At 43.2% G+C, this 18,251-nt stretch overlaps 1 protein-coding gene across 1 annotated transcript in view; it reads right to left on the minus strand.

Moving 5' to 3' along the window:
- The window catches only part of skila (SKI-like proto-oncogene a), a 33,589-nt gene extending 15,563 nt beyond the window's left edge, over window positions 1–18,026 (minus strand). Inside the window, exon 1 of the mRNA XM_028020744.1 lies at window positions 16,871–18,026. Coding sequence (XP_027876545.1) covers window positions 16,871–17,992 — 1,122 coding nt within the window. The 5' untranslated portion in view covers window positions 17,993–18,026. The remainder of the gene's footprint in view (window positions 1–16,870) is intronic.
- Window positions 18,027–18,251: the final 225 nt, after the last annotated feature.

Consider the following 18,251-nt stretch of genomic DNA (forward strand, 5'->3'; position numbering starts at 1 on the left):
TCATTATTCTATTCTTAGCAACGTGTTCATCGGTTAAAGGCGAAGGTGCCATGAACGCAGACCGACATGATAAAACACAGAGACGTAGCCGGGTCAGAGGTCAGGCTCTCCTCCTCGGAGTCACGCGGAGCCTCCAGATGTCTGCCGTCTAAACGCAACAGACATGCTCAAAGTTGACCCTCGGCTATAAATACGCGTGCTGTCTCCTTACATGCATAATGAACAAACATGCATCAGCAAAGTGCTGCATGTGCTGTTTAAATTATTTAAAATGATAGTTGAAGAATAAACAGGCATTCGTTTCAGACATCAGTAATGTGAGAGAAAGTTTCCCAACTCATTTAAAGTACCATCCATGTATAGGTATGCAAAAGCTTTTCTAATTTTATCATGCCACAGCTACAATCTTCAGTGTATTTTATTGGGATTTTCCTTGACATACCAAAACAAAGTAACACATATCTGAAGCGGAAGGAAAAAAAACTGCATGTTTTTAAGAATTGGTTACAAATAGACAAGATTTGCTCAATTTTTTTGCCAAATCTTCTTTTCAAAAACGCTCAAACGCAATCCGACTGGAAGGAGAGAATCTGTGACTATTAATTTTAAGGTTCTCCCATCCAAAGTTTGAGATGTGGTTTTATAACGTCTACGAATGTAACATAATTTTATTTTGAGGTTTTGGAGTATTTTATATGAATAAGCATTAAAAACTGTTTAATTTCCTCCTAGCTCACAATTATGTGCTACTTTGTGTTGGTCTAATCACATAAAATCTCAATAAAAACATATTGAAGTTTGCTTTAATGTGCAAAATATGAAAAACTTCAGTGGCATGAATACTTGCCTATACAAAGAGGCAGAAACAACCAGAGAAGAAACTATTTTCTGCCCTCATTAACCTCCTTTTACCACCAGCAATCAGGCTACTGACCTTACAGTAAAACAATAAAACCATATACAGTACGTAAAAACACACAGACAAGCACAACAAGTCTTGACAAGCCGAGAGGCAAACCTGATCAAGGGTGCAATAAGGGTTAGGTCTGACCTTTCATCCTCAAACCAGTATAACCATTTTATTTTTGCAATTTAAATCCCTCAAACCTAGACAGAATCATTTTCATCTCTAGTCAAACCAACACATCAGCGGTCGGGGTACTAAAACTGAAACTCTTAGAAGGCACCACAAACCCAAACCGTGACACTTTAACCCCCATCTGACCACTTTTAAGCGGCAGCCATTACCCCGAGAAGAGGAAGTAAACAGCCTTTATTTGGGTGCCTTTCCTATCTGCTTCAGACAGTCAGCCGGGGGGGGCGGGGAACACACAAGTACTGAGACACTCAGTCACACCCTGTCTGTCTGTTTCTAAACCACATCCTGTACTGCTGCAGTCATCAGCTGTGTCAAAGATCAAACTGGAGAGACACACATCTACTTCCTGCTTGAACCTCGCAGAACACACAAACAGAGGATGTGCCGAAGGGTGATGCGATCTTTTAAGCCCGAGATTCTGGGCATGGTTTGCTCCGGAGGGGTCCCACCTGGCAAATCGCACGAGGAGGACACCGGAGACCTTAATACGATGGTCTTAATCCAATAAGCCATTTATCCACAGACTGGGAGAAACACTTTGTTTCAGCAGCCAAATCGATAAAAAGCCACAGGGGAAGTGGGCAGTAAAGTGGGGCAATTAAACCAATATACTTTCCTTTTTTTCTTCTTCTTTTTGTTTTTTTGTTGCCGTTTGCTGATTGTTTTTGTACTGCAGAATTATACAAGCAGACCAGATCTTGGCTCATTCCTGTAAGAATGTGTAAAGCAGGTCATTCGTTGATGGTGGTCTCTGTTTGATGTACGTGCAAGGGACTGGATTGCTCAACGTGTTTTTCTTTTTATTTAGCTTTGCAAAGACAGATAAGAGGCGCAGAAACAAAAGGAGTTTTCTGACAGGTGGTGACAGAAACTGGAAGTAAAAAAATTAATATTACAAAAAAAAACTGAGGCAGAAAGCCAAGACAAACCAGGAAACAAACGGTCTTTCTCTGTGTCCTTTCACTCAGACACACACATCTGTCCCACCTTTTATTTCTACACGTAAAGTGAAAGATCAGAGTCAGACAAACACACTGATAAGCATCAGCTGGGTTAGTCATGAACAAGCTTTCCTCTCACACACATTCACAAAGAGGGCAGACGAGGACAGGTACATTCCCAACTTGCTTTGGCTCCAGGCAGTGAGGACGGGTTTTTTTGCAACACATGGCTCCTCCGTCTAGACGGTGGAACATGTGGTTTTTTTCCCTCCCCTCTTTTACTTTCCTTTCCTCCTTCCTGCAGGGCCAGAGTTCCAGTCGGCCATTTTACAATTTGCACAATCAGGGTTTGACGGCTAAAAGCGGCGGGGTACAATCGTGGAAGTCTGTGCTGGAAAATGATCAATCTACGCGCTAATAGTTCGCCCGATCCGCCTGGTGCCGTGACATGGCGTACACAAGTTTAATTTAGAAACTCAAACAGAGTTTTTGTTTGTTGTTGTTTGTGAGCACTTTTTTTTTAATAGTTTTAATGTTTCCGGAAACATACGTCCCTAATCTTTATCCGATTGTTTTAAAACCTCAAAACAAGCAAATTAAAGTACATGCTGCTGGATGACACTTTTAAAAACTAAAATTGGTGGCAAGTATTGGTTTTGATGCATTTATTCAACAGGAAATAAAGTTCTACATTTTCAGTATATGACCTGCCAAATGTTTTATGAAACTTTACAGACATTTGAGAACAAACATTTTACCCTAAAAATAGTTGTACATCAGACAGACCTCACACTGTGCATCCTTCACAAACAGCGGATTGTTTGTGAAGGATTTATTACGTTTCTCCTTAAACTGTTTCCAATTTAAGGAGAAACATCATATTTTCTTGCTTATTTCTAATTTTGGCATCTGGGCTCATGACCCAGTGCAAGTTTAAAAACAATAGTTTATTGTGTGAGTTCTTAGTTTAGTTTAGTTATAGATCTGCAGGGAAAAATTGGTTAACTTGAGAAATTTAGAGAAGTGAGATCCAGATCCAGATCCAAAAAAGAAGCTATACTTTCTACACTCAGGCAAAATTAATTACAAAGTCAAGATTTTGTTAAAACAGTTCGACAGTGCTTTAAATAGAGAATTCAGCATAAACTTGACACATAAAAAATTATCAGTATTGTCCCGTTCTGTGTCTCTGTGTTCTGAACAGTGATGAAACGGTACGCAAAGATATTGTGGGCCATGTACATCCCCTGCAGACATTGCTTCATAAGCAAAAAGTACAACTGAATTATGTCACACTTCTCATCATGTGTCTGTAGAACTGTGACTAATAGTCCTATGCAGACAGCACATATTGCCTCATAATACAGTTATAGCCTCAGAAAGAAAGGAAGAATGATTCACAGCTGTGAAATGGTGTCCAAAGTTAGTTTTGATAACTGAAATATTTTAGTTGCATTATTAGAAATAATTAGTATAGTTTCTCTACTCAGGCCCTTTTATTCACCCTCCACTATTATTAGCACCCGTTGATGAACCTTAAAATAAGAAATTATATAATCTCGGAGGAATTTTTAAAGTTTTATTTCAAGAACGTCGACAAAGTGGTGGTGTAGAAATGCTTTTTTAAAATATATCTTTACCAGGGGTGACAGAAACCATGGAGGGAAGTATAGGATGATATAAACTAAGAACTAGCATTAAATCAGCTGGGTCACATCTGTACTCAACATAAAAATCAGAGTGTATCCATCCAATGAATTAGAATATTATTGAAAAACCCATTTATTTCAGGAACTTTATCACTATGTAAAACATATTATGTTGCTTAATTCCACAGGTGAAAATGTGAAAACCTTTATTTCTGTTAATTTTGATTATTTTCCTCCTCCGGATAATGAAAATATGACATTCAAAATTAAAATATTACATAAAAATACGCTAAATACAGAAAAGTATGTTTAATACCTGCCTAAAGGTTGTTATTTTCAAACACGCCTCATCTGAGTGCAAATTCTAATTTATTGAACATGACTGTATCTGAGTCATTAAAGAAATATCAACCATGCAGCATAGAGGATAGTCTTAGACTGCACTGCTCATGTGCAGAAATGTGCGAGAGCCACGTTCCCCTCCTTGGCGCCCCTGTGCAGAGATCATTAATTACCAAAGCCGTCAGGGCTCACCTGCGTTAGCAAGCCGGGCCCGGAGACAGAGACGGCGATGCGTGCACACAGATGAGTAAACAGACATCCTATCAAACAATGGCTCCATCAAACAGTGATGTAGGAGGATGACGCAGTTTACTGCAAGCAAACAAATACAGACACGAGCAGACACACTTCATGCTCCCAGGAGGACACATCGACTCAGAATGAGGCCAGTGGGCCCTTGTCTTGTCTGCCGATGACTGTACTCATCATCTGAGCTCTAACTGGGACACCGTTCACACAGCTTCTGCGTCTGTGAGAGAACTGCAAGGTCTTTACAAACCAAAAAGGAAGAAATTCTCCACAATTGCTTGTAGTTTTTGCTCGTCAGAAGGCAGGGTACCGGTTTAACAAATCGTGTTTGAATCGGTCGCCTGGTTTTCTGCACAAGGGAGCTTGGCTTACTATTCGAAACGGATGAAACAACTCGGAGCGCTTGGAGACAAGAGGCGAGTGAGAGAGCCGTGGAGAGGACGAGCGTTGCTAAGCAGACTGAAAGCTGAGAGAGGCTGTCAGCAGGCCAGCAATGCACTGCTATCACTACAGAAAGAGAAAAACACAAAATGGAGACGTAGCCTGACCCGTTTTCAAGGCAAAACTAAAGTTACACAGCAATAAAGAGTTGCTCAGCTGTTAAACGTGTTTTAAATCACTATGTGCACATCTAATAAGGACTAATTAATGCTTAATCAGTGCAGAGAAATCAGACGCTGATCAAAATCCAACAATTTTCAGCTTCATTTCCTCCAATTGGTGACTGACTGGTTGGAAAATCAAACATCTAATCGTTTTCCAATCAATGAACAAATACTAAGAGTATCCAGGTCGCACTAACAGAGGTCTTCAGGGTGGAAGCTGTTACTGAAAGAAGAATATTCAAAGTGTCAATGAACTATTTAAAATGAAGTGAAAGGAAGATGTAAGAAGCAATTCACTAGAACATGCCAAAATACATTGCAGTTTGTTCAGGCTGCGGGAGAGCAAGAGAGAGCAAGACTCAGAGGAGTTTACAGGGAGGCTCAATAAAGGTAAAAGATAAAGGTAATTTTATTTATATAGCACATTTTCAGCAACAATGCAATACAAAGGGCTTTACATGATTTAAAAGGAAATACAAACAGAATAACAAACCAAAGGAAAGAGCAAAAGAAGAAAAATAATCTAATGTTGATCTAAAGTATGTAAGCTAGGTGCTCCTGTTCAGGGTTACTAAGTATCATCTGGTCTAATTCCATTTCTGAGTTGGGAGAACAGGAGTCAATACAATACAGTATTGTTATAGACAGTGCTTTTAAGCTCTGTCTGTAACAAAACATCGTGGATTTGGAAATGTTTGCAGCTTTTCAGAAATCTCATCAATGTTTTAGTTTAACTAAGCTAACTGCTAATATAAAATGGTAAAAACAGCTTCAGTTGTCAAGTTTGTGGATGAAAAACCTTTGTTACAGTACTGAACTGGTTAAACATCTATATTGATAAAAATCAAAAACTAGAAGCTGACAACAAGATTCTAGTTGGTGCATCTCTGTCTGTAGCAATAAATCAATTAGTCACACGATAAATTAAAACAAGCTTGATAATTTCCATTTGCATGATGGTTTGTTTTTCTCGTATCTCTCTTTTTACCAAAGACTGAATGACGGTCTGGTGCATTTGTCTCAACTAGAAGGACAATTTTGTTTATTTTCTATTTTATTTGTTGATTTGGGTGTTTTGTTTATTTATTTTGGATATTTAAAATGTCTTCCAGTTAAATGTTTATTAGAAATTAAAGTTTATTGGTCTTTGAGAAGGTGTACTTGCATTAATATGTCATTACCTTTGCATTACGTGAAAATGGTCTCAAGATAATATTTTTGTTTATATGTTAGCATGACAGTCCTAGATAAATCTGTAAATAGAACTATCCTAAACTGAGATTTTAGGTGCTTCTTTACTAGCAATCAATCAATCAATCAATCAATCAATCAATCAATCAATCCTCAGTTTGGTTTCGTTCTGTTGAAGCGTGGAAAGCTGCATTAACGTCCGAGCTGTCACAGCCAGCAATGAGGTCGGAGGAGGGAAGGTTATAAAACTGTAGAGCTTCAGGAGATCCAGACCCAAGATACAGTCACAGTGTTACAAAGAGACGTTTTCACCTGGCTAAAATGCCCCGCAGGGTCAAATCTATGAGAGCCACATGGAAAGAGAGGCTGTTGAATTCAAACTGGCTCTGGGTACGGTGGCTGTTCTGCAAGGAGCTCAGGTCTCATTCATATTACATGTAGCCGCTTGTTTGAAGTCTCCACTGCTGCTACTTGAATGGACAGCTTGGCTCCGGCCTACACATCTCTGGGGCTCAACAGTCTTTCCTTCAGACTCACACATGAGCTATTTCTTTTTCCAAGAAACATTAATATTTCTGAAAGAGTCTTTTTTTTTTCCTTCAGAGGAAATCTCAATCTAATCGAAAAATGAAGCACCCTCAGTCGAGTCGATCCTCCATTAGCGGTCTGGAAGGCACAACAGTGAGCAGGAGAAGCCCCTTCGCCTCTGGAAAAACCTGGTTACGGCCTGAGTCAGAGCACTAAGTGAACGCACCTGGGCGAAGATCAAACTGACTGAGTGAGAGACCTGCGGCGTAATAAATCTTCGTCCTGGCTCCACCGTGACGCTGATGAGTGGAGAGCAGACCGCAGCACGGATGGAGCGCCGTGACTCATGCTGCAGGACGGCGGTGGGAGATGTGGGGGGAGGAAGTATCTTCTGGTGGCTGCATTTTATTCTCTATTTGTTTGTTTGACCCCTTGACTGCCTTTAGGAAGAGATGCGGTCTGCGACTTCTGAAGGGTTCCTGCGAGACCGTGACGACTGGCGAGTCATCATGGCGTTCCAACGTCACGGTAACAAGGACGTTCCGTCTCCCATAAGGTGCACAGCCTTGCTGAACAGAAAACGAGGCGGGGATGGCTGTCTGCCAGAGCAGCTGACAAATAAAAAAGGAAGAAAAAAAGGCAACCCTGCCAAAAAATCTGCATCGTTAGACTGACTGCTAGATCCCCTTCAACATGAGTCAGTCTTACGAAGAAATACAGCACGGACTGCCTCATCAGGGATCAGGATGTGTCTCAGCCAGTTCATTTTGATAGCGATGACAAATCAGATGTCTGGCATTACAACGCACACATGTCACAGGAACTGGTTAAACTGTAGCCAGATTGTAAAAAAAAAAAAGGCAAACTGCGCTCTGCGAAGGATAAAGTCAAGGGTAATAAGACCCTGTTTAGAGCCAAGTCTCTCCAGCAGCAAGGCTGCAGCGAAGGAACAGGCAACAAATAATGAATGCAATGAATACAATGAATTATTTTAGTAATCAATTATTCTCTTGATTAGTCTGATGATTAACCACATTTAACCACTTAAGTATTTTCATGTAAAAAGCTCTGCCCTTTCTGCTTGACTCATCAGTGAAGTGTAGGGCTAATCTGTTTATCATTTTTTGGATTACCGAATTAGTAATTGGACAGAAATGGCCTTTTCATGAGTCTGTAAACTTCAGGTAACGATTAATCAATTTAAGAGATTAGTTGATTATTTCAATAATCGATTTGTCATGATTAATCTGATTAATTGTTTCAGCCCTACTGCTCTTTATAAGACTTACTGTCATTGCGGTGACACTTTTTGGCACATCGTCACCACTACAACTGCAGAACCACCACTGCTAGTTTCAAACAAGCTGTTACCATTCACAGCTCATAGCTGCATATTGAGGTCAGAAACTTTTTAGTTATAGAGTTGATCTAGAGGGAGAAGCAGAACCAAGCCTCTATTTACAGCAACTAATTGAGCTGCTACAATCTCCAGAGGGAAATGAGGCAAAAGAAAACAGTGTATATCCTGAAGAAATATCAGTGAGACGGATAATTCCCAAGAGCAATGTCGATGCAGGTGGGATTAACAGTGAGATAAACACCATTTGGCAACGGAGGGATTGAAAGTAATAGAGGAGCAGGCCGAAGTGCAAAATGTCCCTTGCTTCTTTATGCTTCCTGGTTGCTAACTTTACAGTTTCGCCTCGAGCAAAATCACTCAGAGCTACTTGTGGGATCAGGATTTATGGGGGTAAAGAGACTGCTGACAGTGGAACGGGAAGAAAACAGTTGGGAGGTGTTTGAAGATTCAGTTAGTGGAGCAAAGGTGAGCCTAACTGGGGCCAAGCAGACCGAGTTGAGCAGGTTGGAGCTGTGCTGGGCTTTCTGTTTTCATTCGCCGTCTAGACTTGAGGGAGAAACTAACAACAGATCATGGAAACACTTAACTCGGCTGCCACTGTGGGTTATTAAAACATGTGTGGCCATTGGACTGGAAGACTGCGGCCGGCTAATCTCAAACATTGCGAGCAGAATTACTTCCATGTTGAGATGGCCAGGCAGTACCGCACGGGGTGATAAATTAGCAGCAAAGTGGATGGATGGGCATTCGTTTTAATAGAGCGGCCCTTCTTTTTTCCCCTGGTTTCCCCGTGTTTGCAACATACATAATTGATCTGTGTGGTGGCTGGGCTTCATGTGTTGTGGATGTGCAGCGCGGCGGCCCAGAGGGACTTATGACACGCCTTTGATATCCTGTTTATCTGCTTGTCTGGGAGATAGAGGGCTTGAGGGGGGTAAATAAGCGACAGGGAGTTGGAGTGAGCTGCATATGTTGGTTCTCCTGTGGATAGCTTCGTCTCTGGTTTTCTCAGTTTATGTCTTCATTAATCACCGTTCCCAGGGGGAGGAGCCTTTCAAATGCAAACGCACATTTCCCCACGCTGCCTGGACACCAACCTGCTCCTATGGCTGTCTCCCATGGAGACCAGACAGCGGACGGCTAATCTTCTCATCAACACGTAGATTAATTAATACGGAGACTCATCACTCTGGTCTCATGGAAAACAACCAAGGCGAGCCACTCGGATGCATCTCTTCTCCACCAATCAGTCTTGTTTGGACTCGCAGCTCATTACATGGAACTGCTGCTGATTTCACTCGTTATCAGGCTGGTTTTCCTTAGAAGCAGCAAACTGGCCTGGTGCCCCAAGGGGAGGAGGGGAGAGACGGGGCCAGGCGAACATGCAAACAAGCCGTCAGTCTGGGCCACTTTTAAAGCCTGAAGGACGACTGGGAGGGGCTTGGCAGGTTTGTTTAGTCTGTGTGACTGTTGGCAGACCTGGTAGAGGCTCCTGAGTACACACAGAGCCGTCTCTGCTGCTCAAAAGTAAATCCACTTCAGGGTGAGCGTGGGCTGGTATAAGATTCTGACGGTGTAATCTTCAGTAAATACACCACACCGAAAAATGTTTAAAACAAAGATGCATTACATGAACTAACTGCTTTTATAATAATGTTATCTGCTTAATTTGTTTATTCATATTCTGCCTTTGATACATAGATTTAAGTGAGGATTTAACAAATCAGCCAGAAATAAGAATTAGAACATTCAGATTCTTTTTTACCCTTCAGTAAATGCATCAAAACTAAGAACTGCTCCAACAAAAAGCATGCACTTTGATGCATAATTGAGGATTCTCTTGCAATTTGTGCATTTTCTGCTGCATACAAAAATACAACATCTATCATCAATCCTCCAGTACATTTTCCTTCGATTATGTGTGGTACATTCCCCTAGAGAAAAAGCTCTGACATCAACAAAAAAAATACAAATCTTGAAGAGTAGTTTCAGCCAAGACAATTGGTGCATATAAATAATAAATGAAGCAGTTTTTTTATTAATATTTTCTAAAGAATATAAAAGTAGTACTTATCCTGTGTTCATTGGTCAGAAAACAATTGGATTTTTCTGTCTTTCAACTAGTTGATCAAGCAAAAAACTGTCCGGTTCCAGTGACCGGACCGAGGTATGAAATGACCAACCAGTATAGCAATGCTCCATGTTTTACCATAATGTAGAGACTGTGAGCGGCTCCTGGACTAAACCATGTAAAGACCTGAACTGTTCTGAGGCCCCTGAGCATGTGAAACCTAAAACCCCAGAATATTCTTGTCTATTTAAGACAAAGACTCAGAAATAATGACTTTGGCACTCCTCCAGCAAGCTGCAGTACGCTTACAGCTCTGTAATACTGTCACTGACCTGCTGGTGACACAACAGAGGGCCCCTCGGCGCGGCTCCTCCCACCTCGAGGGGCCCCGCTCAGTCCTTTGCAACAGGCAGCATGGTCACACACAACAACCATCAGCAAACTACAGTCGGTTCAGATTATAGATTTCTCTGTTCAACACCAGCAGCTCTGTGTTTAGTAGGAGAAACACCAAAATGGTCTGTGTCCTGCTGTTAGGTGGCGTGCATGTGATTGGTCACCCAGGAGGGCTGCTACTGGACAGATTGGAGATTCAGCTCAGGGCCTGCAGAGGTTAATTTTCAACTGGAGGGGAGAGGAGAGCTGGGCCCCAACTCCCCCAGTAAGAACCGAATAGATATGGACGAGGCCAGTGAGGAGTTGTTTGTGACTGAATAACATTTAAACTGGCCTGCGGTGACTTAACCTCCCCAACTCTTTCCCTCCCTTCTCCCTACATTCTCTCCAATGTTCTCGTTTCACTCCTCCTCTCTTCTTCCTTCTCTGTTTCGTGTCATCTGCATCTCGTCACATCCATCAAGGCTGCAGATCTGATCAATAACTGCTGGCCTTTCCGCCCATCCGCCTCGCAGACGCACACAAGTGGTCTTATTGCTTATGTAATGATCGACTTATCAGGTCATTTGACCGCTTATTTTGTTACTGTTAGCCGACTGGAGTCTTTGGGGGCATTCAGAGATACCATGTGCACCAGGGAGGAAGGAGATGAGCGAAGGATTGCAAACCGAATGTTGGAAGATAAAACTTTTGAAAGTATGAACTCAAAGAAAAATTGTGATTAAAGGGAAGGGAAAAGTAGCAACAACGACATGGTGAATGGTTACCATCATGTTTATGGCTGTCAAGACACTTTGTGTTTTTAAAAAACTGGGGTTTTGATAATTGCAAAAAGTTAAACCTCACAAGTTTTAATGATTCAAAGTCCTTTCAATCAGAAATCAACGGATGACCATAACAAGCTAATCTGAAGCCTGCTTAGCCCCAACCAGTGATAACATGTGCCAACCCGTCACTCTGACCTAAAGGTGGTGAGCTATTAGTGGCTTGTGTTAAGCTGCTAACACCAGGCTGGGTAATCAAACACATAACCTGACTATTGAAACCAAACTCAAATATCTTGTTTATGCTACAATAAAAAGCTAATTCTTATGCTTTTTAGAGAACAGCCCTGCTTTTCACGCTGCAAGTCAAATTAACTTGGTTTTATTTTTCAATTTTTGTGCAAATACTGTGATATTTCTAGTCAAGGTTATCATACTGTGAGAAGCTCAACGCGACCCTCGCCTAATTAGCATGTTTGCAAAAATCCAATTAGATACGAGCATGACAGAGAGGCAGACGCAGCAGACTGCCCAGGAGCCTGCCAGAGACTACAGCTGCGCTGCTCTGTGGTAATGAAGTCACTGGTTTCCAAATAGCAAACAGAGAAAGCCAGAGAGAGAGATGCAGCTGTCTGCCGTCTGTGCCGCAGCCTCTGTGTCAGCCCGGCTGGGGGAGACAGACAGAGGGAAAGCTGTTCCCTCCGTCTGACTCCTCTGACTCTGGGCCAGCTAGACGATGCAAAACAAGGCCGGGGCAAATAAGCAACACATGTCAGGGGTTGAGCTCGCAGACGCCTTAAAGATACGCCTCCCGTATCAGGTATGAAACTGAATGCAAGGACTTTAAGAGGGGGAAAAAAAGTGAAACAAAATCTTTGTTGTGGTTTTGTTGTTACCCGTTGCTTAGCTAAAACCGATGCAGCAAGGTGGAAAAAAAAAGCAAACCTCAAATCTGAATTTGCTCTGTTACTTCCTGTCTTCTTTGGAAACCAAATAAAGGAAAGAATAAAAAAAAATATGACGCCACCTGATGTCTGACTGTAGAGACTAAGCCACTTTCACAGGCTCATGCGGGCAAAATGAGCCCATTGTTTGTGGAGTACCAAAATAATCTGTTTAATAAGGCTTCGCCTTGCTGTTGCTGTCTGTTCGTGGCGTCCGTCAAGCAAATTTTATTTACACAGTAGGGATCTGCAGACAGGCCAGCCGGGCCTCCTCCAGGCACAAGGCGCCATTTACAGAGCACAGGTCCTGGAGTTTTTAAATGCACCTACTTAAACCAAACACTCCCAACAGGATATGGGACTTTCTAGCCACTGAAGAGAGAAGAAAAAAAAATCTCCTCTCGTGTGCGTCTCAGCTCGTCTCGCTAGTAAATGTGCACATTGACGCAGTGTGTCAATAAGGGCTCATGGGAAAAGGGGGTTCATGTTCGAGGCATGAACCAGAACGCAGGGATGCATGCATGGCTGGCCTTCTGTTCACATCCACTGGGATGTGGAAAAAATGAGTCACGCAGCCAGTGGAGTGGAGGCGGCTGGACACCAAGAGTCTGGAGGATGTTCGGGGTTGAGCGACATGTCCTCCTCGCTTCCTCTCATTTACGCACATGTGCAGACGCAGATTGTGCTGCAATGGGAGGGGAAGAGCCATATTGTGACTGAGTGAAGCGGGACGCTGCCGGGTCACCGTGTTCTCTAACTATTGACCTTATAAACACTCATACATCCGCTCTCAAGAGGAGGGGAGGGGCGGAGGCGGGTTGAGTGTCATCATCCTTTAATGTCGAAAATCACCTGCTTCCTGGAGGACTTCCATGCCGGGATCTCTCCAGGAACATGGCCCCTTGTCACTTCCTACTTCCCTGAGTACGGATACATGGACTGGCACCTCCAGTAAAGATGAGAAAAAATAAACACTGCTGCAACTAATATTTTATTTAAGTAATCAATTATTCTATCAATTCAGTAATTAATCGTACCATTAATCACACAAAAATTGGCACATATTTAGTATCAGAAACATATTAAAAATGCAATTAAGTAAATGATTCAACTAATTTATTAATAAAATAGAGATGTTATTGCCTGAAAGGCAATAACATAGAATTCTTGTAGCACAAGCTGGATGCATCTCCATCTAAAAAAATATTTCTATCAGCAATATGTGAAAAACTCAGCTTTTTCTAGAGTGTAGGACTAATCTGTTGACTATTTTTTGAGTAATCATTGGAATAGCAAAAGTTGCTTAATAGGAGATTTGAACTAGAGGAAGCTAAAACTGCCACCTACGAAGTTCAGGGTTTAACTCCTGCTCTGAATCTGTTGTTCTTCCAGCAAACATCATTCTTTTAGCCTGTACACTCCAGTTAATTAATCTATTAAGAGATTAGATGACGATTATTTCAATAACTGATTCATCACGATTAATCCATTTAATCCAATTATCGCTTCAGCTATAATCTCATTTGACCAAAGCACGCTAATTTAAAATCCCAGTAGTCTTTAGCAAACCACACAGAGTTACGTTTGTGGTGGTAGGATAGAAACAGCTTTTTTATGGCTTTACTCCAAAGCAAGGCATCTAATATTTCTTATGGTGAGGCCACTCTTTACCTCGTTTACCGTGCTGCTCGCTGTGTGTGAGGGAAAGATAAACATGGCTCCTCATCCAGCCTAGTGGCTGGAAGAACTGGGCGCCTGTCTGATGTCCTATTTATAATCAAAGGGATACAGAATGTCAAAGATTACCAATAAGAGCCTCTAAAACTTGTCAACTTAAAGCAATTTTTAATGCATAACTACTTTTTTTTTTAATTTACAATTATTTTTAAAGAGATTGTTACGGTACCACATACGATTTTGATAAATTAATAAATTTACTTAAATTGAAAGTTGGATTTTCCCAACAGAAGCAGAGGAACCAAGAAAGCCTATAAGTGATTCTGGAGGTTTCTAATAAAACTAAAGTTTGAAAAGGGCACAGTGGGGTAAAACGTCGTCACTAGTACTGACGTTAAAGAGAAAGTGTGGAAATCACCTCGGAGAAGAGACAGCACCACGAACTGTGGTGAGACGCAGGCTCCAGAGAGCCTGACAAAGTGTGAGACAGAGAGACAAAAAATGTGTCACACTGGCCTCCAATTATCTACTCTTTACACACACACACACACACACACACACGCCCACCAGCACGTACATGGAGCGACAGCGTCTGACACATAAAAAAAGCACACCGAGATGTTAGGACTTATAATCCAACATGACATTACAGATGCTTTGGTGCTTGTGTCGCCCGGGTCCATTGTTGTTCACTGAGTGCATTTCCGTTGCGGTAATAAAACATCTTTTTTTTCCAACCTCTGAGAATAAACCTCCGAGTCGGAGAGATGGGAAAGAGGCGGAACAGGAATGCGGTCAGGATGCGAGACGAGACAGCAGACGGCGTTTCCGCCACATCCACACGCTCCAAGTGAACCAGACACGAAAGAGGGAAATCATTTGTCTATTTCCCAAAAACACAAACATTTGTGTGTTTGTTTTGGAGTCCATCTCTGCGCACATAAGCAGCTGCTTTGTTAGGAAAGGTGACAAACCGTGTTAGTGAGGGTTGTTGGTTTTGCTTTGACTGTAAGGGAAAAAATTATCTCCATTTGTGCATCAAAGCGTGAACAAACCACAGCGAACAGACAAAAACATCCAGAAACAATACAAGAGTGAAGCAGAGGGAATGAGGGGGGTCCCATTGTGGTCAAAGGCAGGTCAGGAGACATAAACCACTGCATGGCAGGGGGAGAAAATCTACAGCTTTTCCCTCAGCGACTGTTGACTTTTTTATAGACTTGCTGGCCTTGTGGCTTTGATCATATATTGACGTGTTTTCCCCCCCACCCGCAGCAAGAAGAGAGAAAATAAGTAAAACTATCAAGCAATTCAGAGCCTCAGAGATGAGCTGAAGAAATTCAATGAAGCAATTTCAATTTCTGGTCAGGATGCCTCCTGGACGCCTCCCTGGTGAGGTGTTCCGGGCACGTCCCACCGGGAGGAGGCCCCGGGGAAGACCCAGGACACGCTGGAGGGACTATGTCTCTCGGCTGGCCTGGGAACGCCTCGGGATTCCCCCGGAGGAGCTGGAAGAAGTGGCTGGGGAGAGGGAAGTCTGGGCCTCCCTTCTGAAGCTGCTACCCCCGCGACCCGACCTCGGATAAGCGGAAGAAGATGGATGGATGGATGGAATTTCAATTTCAGGTTAGCCTCCAGGTGAAGGGACTCTGAAAAATAGCTTTTGCGTGCAGATATTTTCCTTTTTCTAAGAAACACTTACTCCCGACAAAAAATGTAGATTGGAAAAAAAAAAAAATCTCAAAATAAGCTTGTTTAGGGAGCATTATGTTATTTTTTAACTGCAAAGGCACGTATGGAAAAAGAGGTTCCAATTTACTGAAGGCAAACTGGAGCAGCATTTCTATTCAGGCGTCCCTGAACCTCCTACGCCGAACCTTTTGTTGAGCGCCATTCCCACTGACCTGCAGGTGACCCCTGAGGGGACAAATGATGCACTTCTTCCTCAGCTGTAGCCAGCTGGACTAACTTAGGTCTGATCAGACCTGATGAAGCAGATGTCACCACCTGTCCCGGGACTCAGACACACTCTGGGTCAACACTGGTTTAAGAAAACACTGGCCATAAGGCAGTCTGCTTCAGCCTAATAAATCAGCCACATATACAGTCCCTCCAGGAGGCAGCCATGTTTTGTTAGTTTTTTTGTTTTGTTTTTGGGGGGCGGGGGGGTAATTGAGGCCTAAAAGTTGAAATTGCGGCACATAATCTCCCAAAAAAAGACAGGATTTTAACATATTTAAAGTACAAATCACATTTTCAAGAACACTCTTGAAATAGCACCTTTGATAAAAATACAATTATGTCCTGAGGAATTGCTAAAGTGCAGAAGAAGAATCAATAAATCCTACAGAACATCTCAAAATGGTTTTTGAGGCAAAACAACCAAACAAAAAGGGGTAAATGTTACACACATGCTTTTATCGTCCAGGTTAATCTTTCAAGAGATGTTGTGAAACAGGAAATGAAATTAGAAGGGTGGCTTTTGGGGATTGGTCGAAATTCAGCAGAGTTGCAGTGATTGGTCAGAAAAGAAGGGCATTCTGAAAACGTTAAGGTGATTTGTCAGATGTGCAGAAGATGAATGGTGAAAATGCAAGTAAGAGCAAAACTTGCAGATGAGTGAATTTGCTTTAATAGTCATGATCGCAACATCACAACTTCCTGTAGGGACTGCAAACAGGACACACTGCGGAAAAAACACATATACTTCCCAACACAAAAAAATATAATTTTTTTTATTATTAGATTAGCCACCAGAGCATGACAATTTTCACCTTGAACAATTGGTCATAAACTCTAAGATCCAACCAGCAATCTGATCTCATCTAACCAGGTTGCAGTAACGAGCACACCCTTCAGTGTGGAAGGTGCAACTGATGGAAGAAGACTGGAAGCTAGCTATTTCAAGAATCAATGAGGCACACTGATGTGGAAACTATTCAATGACAAGTTGGCCTCATTCAGGCTGTGACAGAGTGAGATGAAAGAGCAAGATTTTTAGCAGATAACAGGAAGAGTTAACATAACACACAACACAAACGATGCTTGACTTACTTTGTCAAGGGAGCTCTTGAGCTGATAGTGGAACTTCTCTTTGACCTCGTCCAGCAGCTGCTTGAGTCTGGGCTCCTCCGGAGTCCCTTGGTACTTCCTGGCTAGCTGCAGGTAGCAGGGCCACTTGGCCGAATCAAAGCCCCAGTGGCAGGTCCTCTTATCAGGTGACTTGTGTGAATGCATGACAAACTTCTGTGGCGAAAAGAGCAGCTGGCACTCAACGCACTGGATGCAGGGGGCCTCGGGTTGGGTGTAGAACTGGGGCACGAAGAGGCCCTGACACTTGCCCAGACACTGGTGCTCCACCTGGAAGCTGGCCTCGCTCTCCTTCAGCAGGCCCTGGGATAACAGTTTGCCGCTGGGGTCAGTGGGGAAGGCGGCACCGGGACGCAGCAGAGCGTTGCACAGCCGCTGCGCATCAGTCAGCGTGATGAGGCCGCAAGACGGAGCGTTGAACGGCAGGATGCCCAGCACCTTGAGGATGTGCAGCTGCTCGGCATCACAGCGGGAGCAGTAGACATAAAGCTCGTCACACACGGTGTTGATCTGCTGGAGCGAGAAGTCCCGCAGTACCGAGTTCAGCACCTGAGGCAGGCAGAGCCGCTTCTCGCCACCGACCACAAAGCAGGAGATGGATTCTCCTTCCAGCAGAGAGTGGGTGAGTTCGGTGGAGCTGTCGCAGGGAACCAGAAGAGGGCCTCCGCCCAGAACAGGCGGGGAGGGCAGGGGCGGCAGTCCCGCGGGGGAACTCTCGTGGCCCGTTCGGGCCGAGAACGCGGCTGGGCCACCGAGGGAGCTCTGGCTGCTGAGGGTGAACTGGGCCAGCGTGTGTTTGAGACCAGGACTCAGGTCCAGGGCTTTCACAGAGCCCACAATGTGCAGTTCGCTGCGGGCCTCGGTGTCCATCTCAGCCTCGTGGGCCAGATCTTCCATCAGCTCCTTCTTCACCTTGGGAAGTTTCGGGAGGGAGTCCAAGCCACGCCTCTTCAGATTGATCTCTGCCATCACTCGTTTCTTGATGGGCGCATCCTCCATGCGCTCCCTGTACAGCCTCTTCATGTTGCCCTTAAATGAGGTCAAGTCTTTAAAAGGGGTTTTCAAACTGGTCTGGGTGCTGGCCATGTCCGAGTATGGGAATTATTGTCCTTCGCTTTTACTTCTGTCGTCTGTTCCTTGTTTTCCTGGTGTACGTTTTACCCCCTCAAGTCTTTACTAAAAGAAAGTCTTCTGGTAGCTGCACACATGCATGATGGTTCCGGAAGGTCTCTAGGTTCTGATCCGCTGTCTAAACACAATAAAACAAAGAAGGTAGTTTAGAAAAGACGACTCTACACATTGCAGCGTCTTTACATCCTTTACACAAACTTCACTGGAGTTTATT

The sequence above is a fragment of the Xiphophorus couchianus genome, chromosome 6 (assembly GCF_001444195.1).
Source record: "Xiphophorus couchianus chromosome 6, X_couchianus-1.0, whole genome shotgun sequence".
Lineage (NCBI taxonomy): Eukaryota > Metazoa > Chordata > Actinopteri > Cyprinodontiformes > Poeciliidae > Xiphophorus > Xiphophorus couchianus.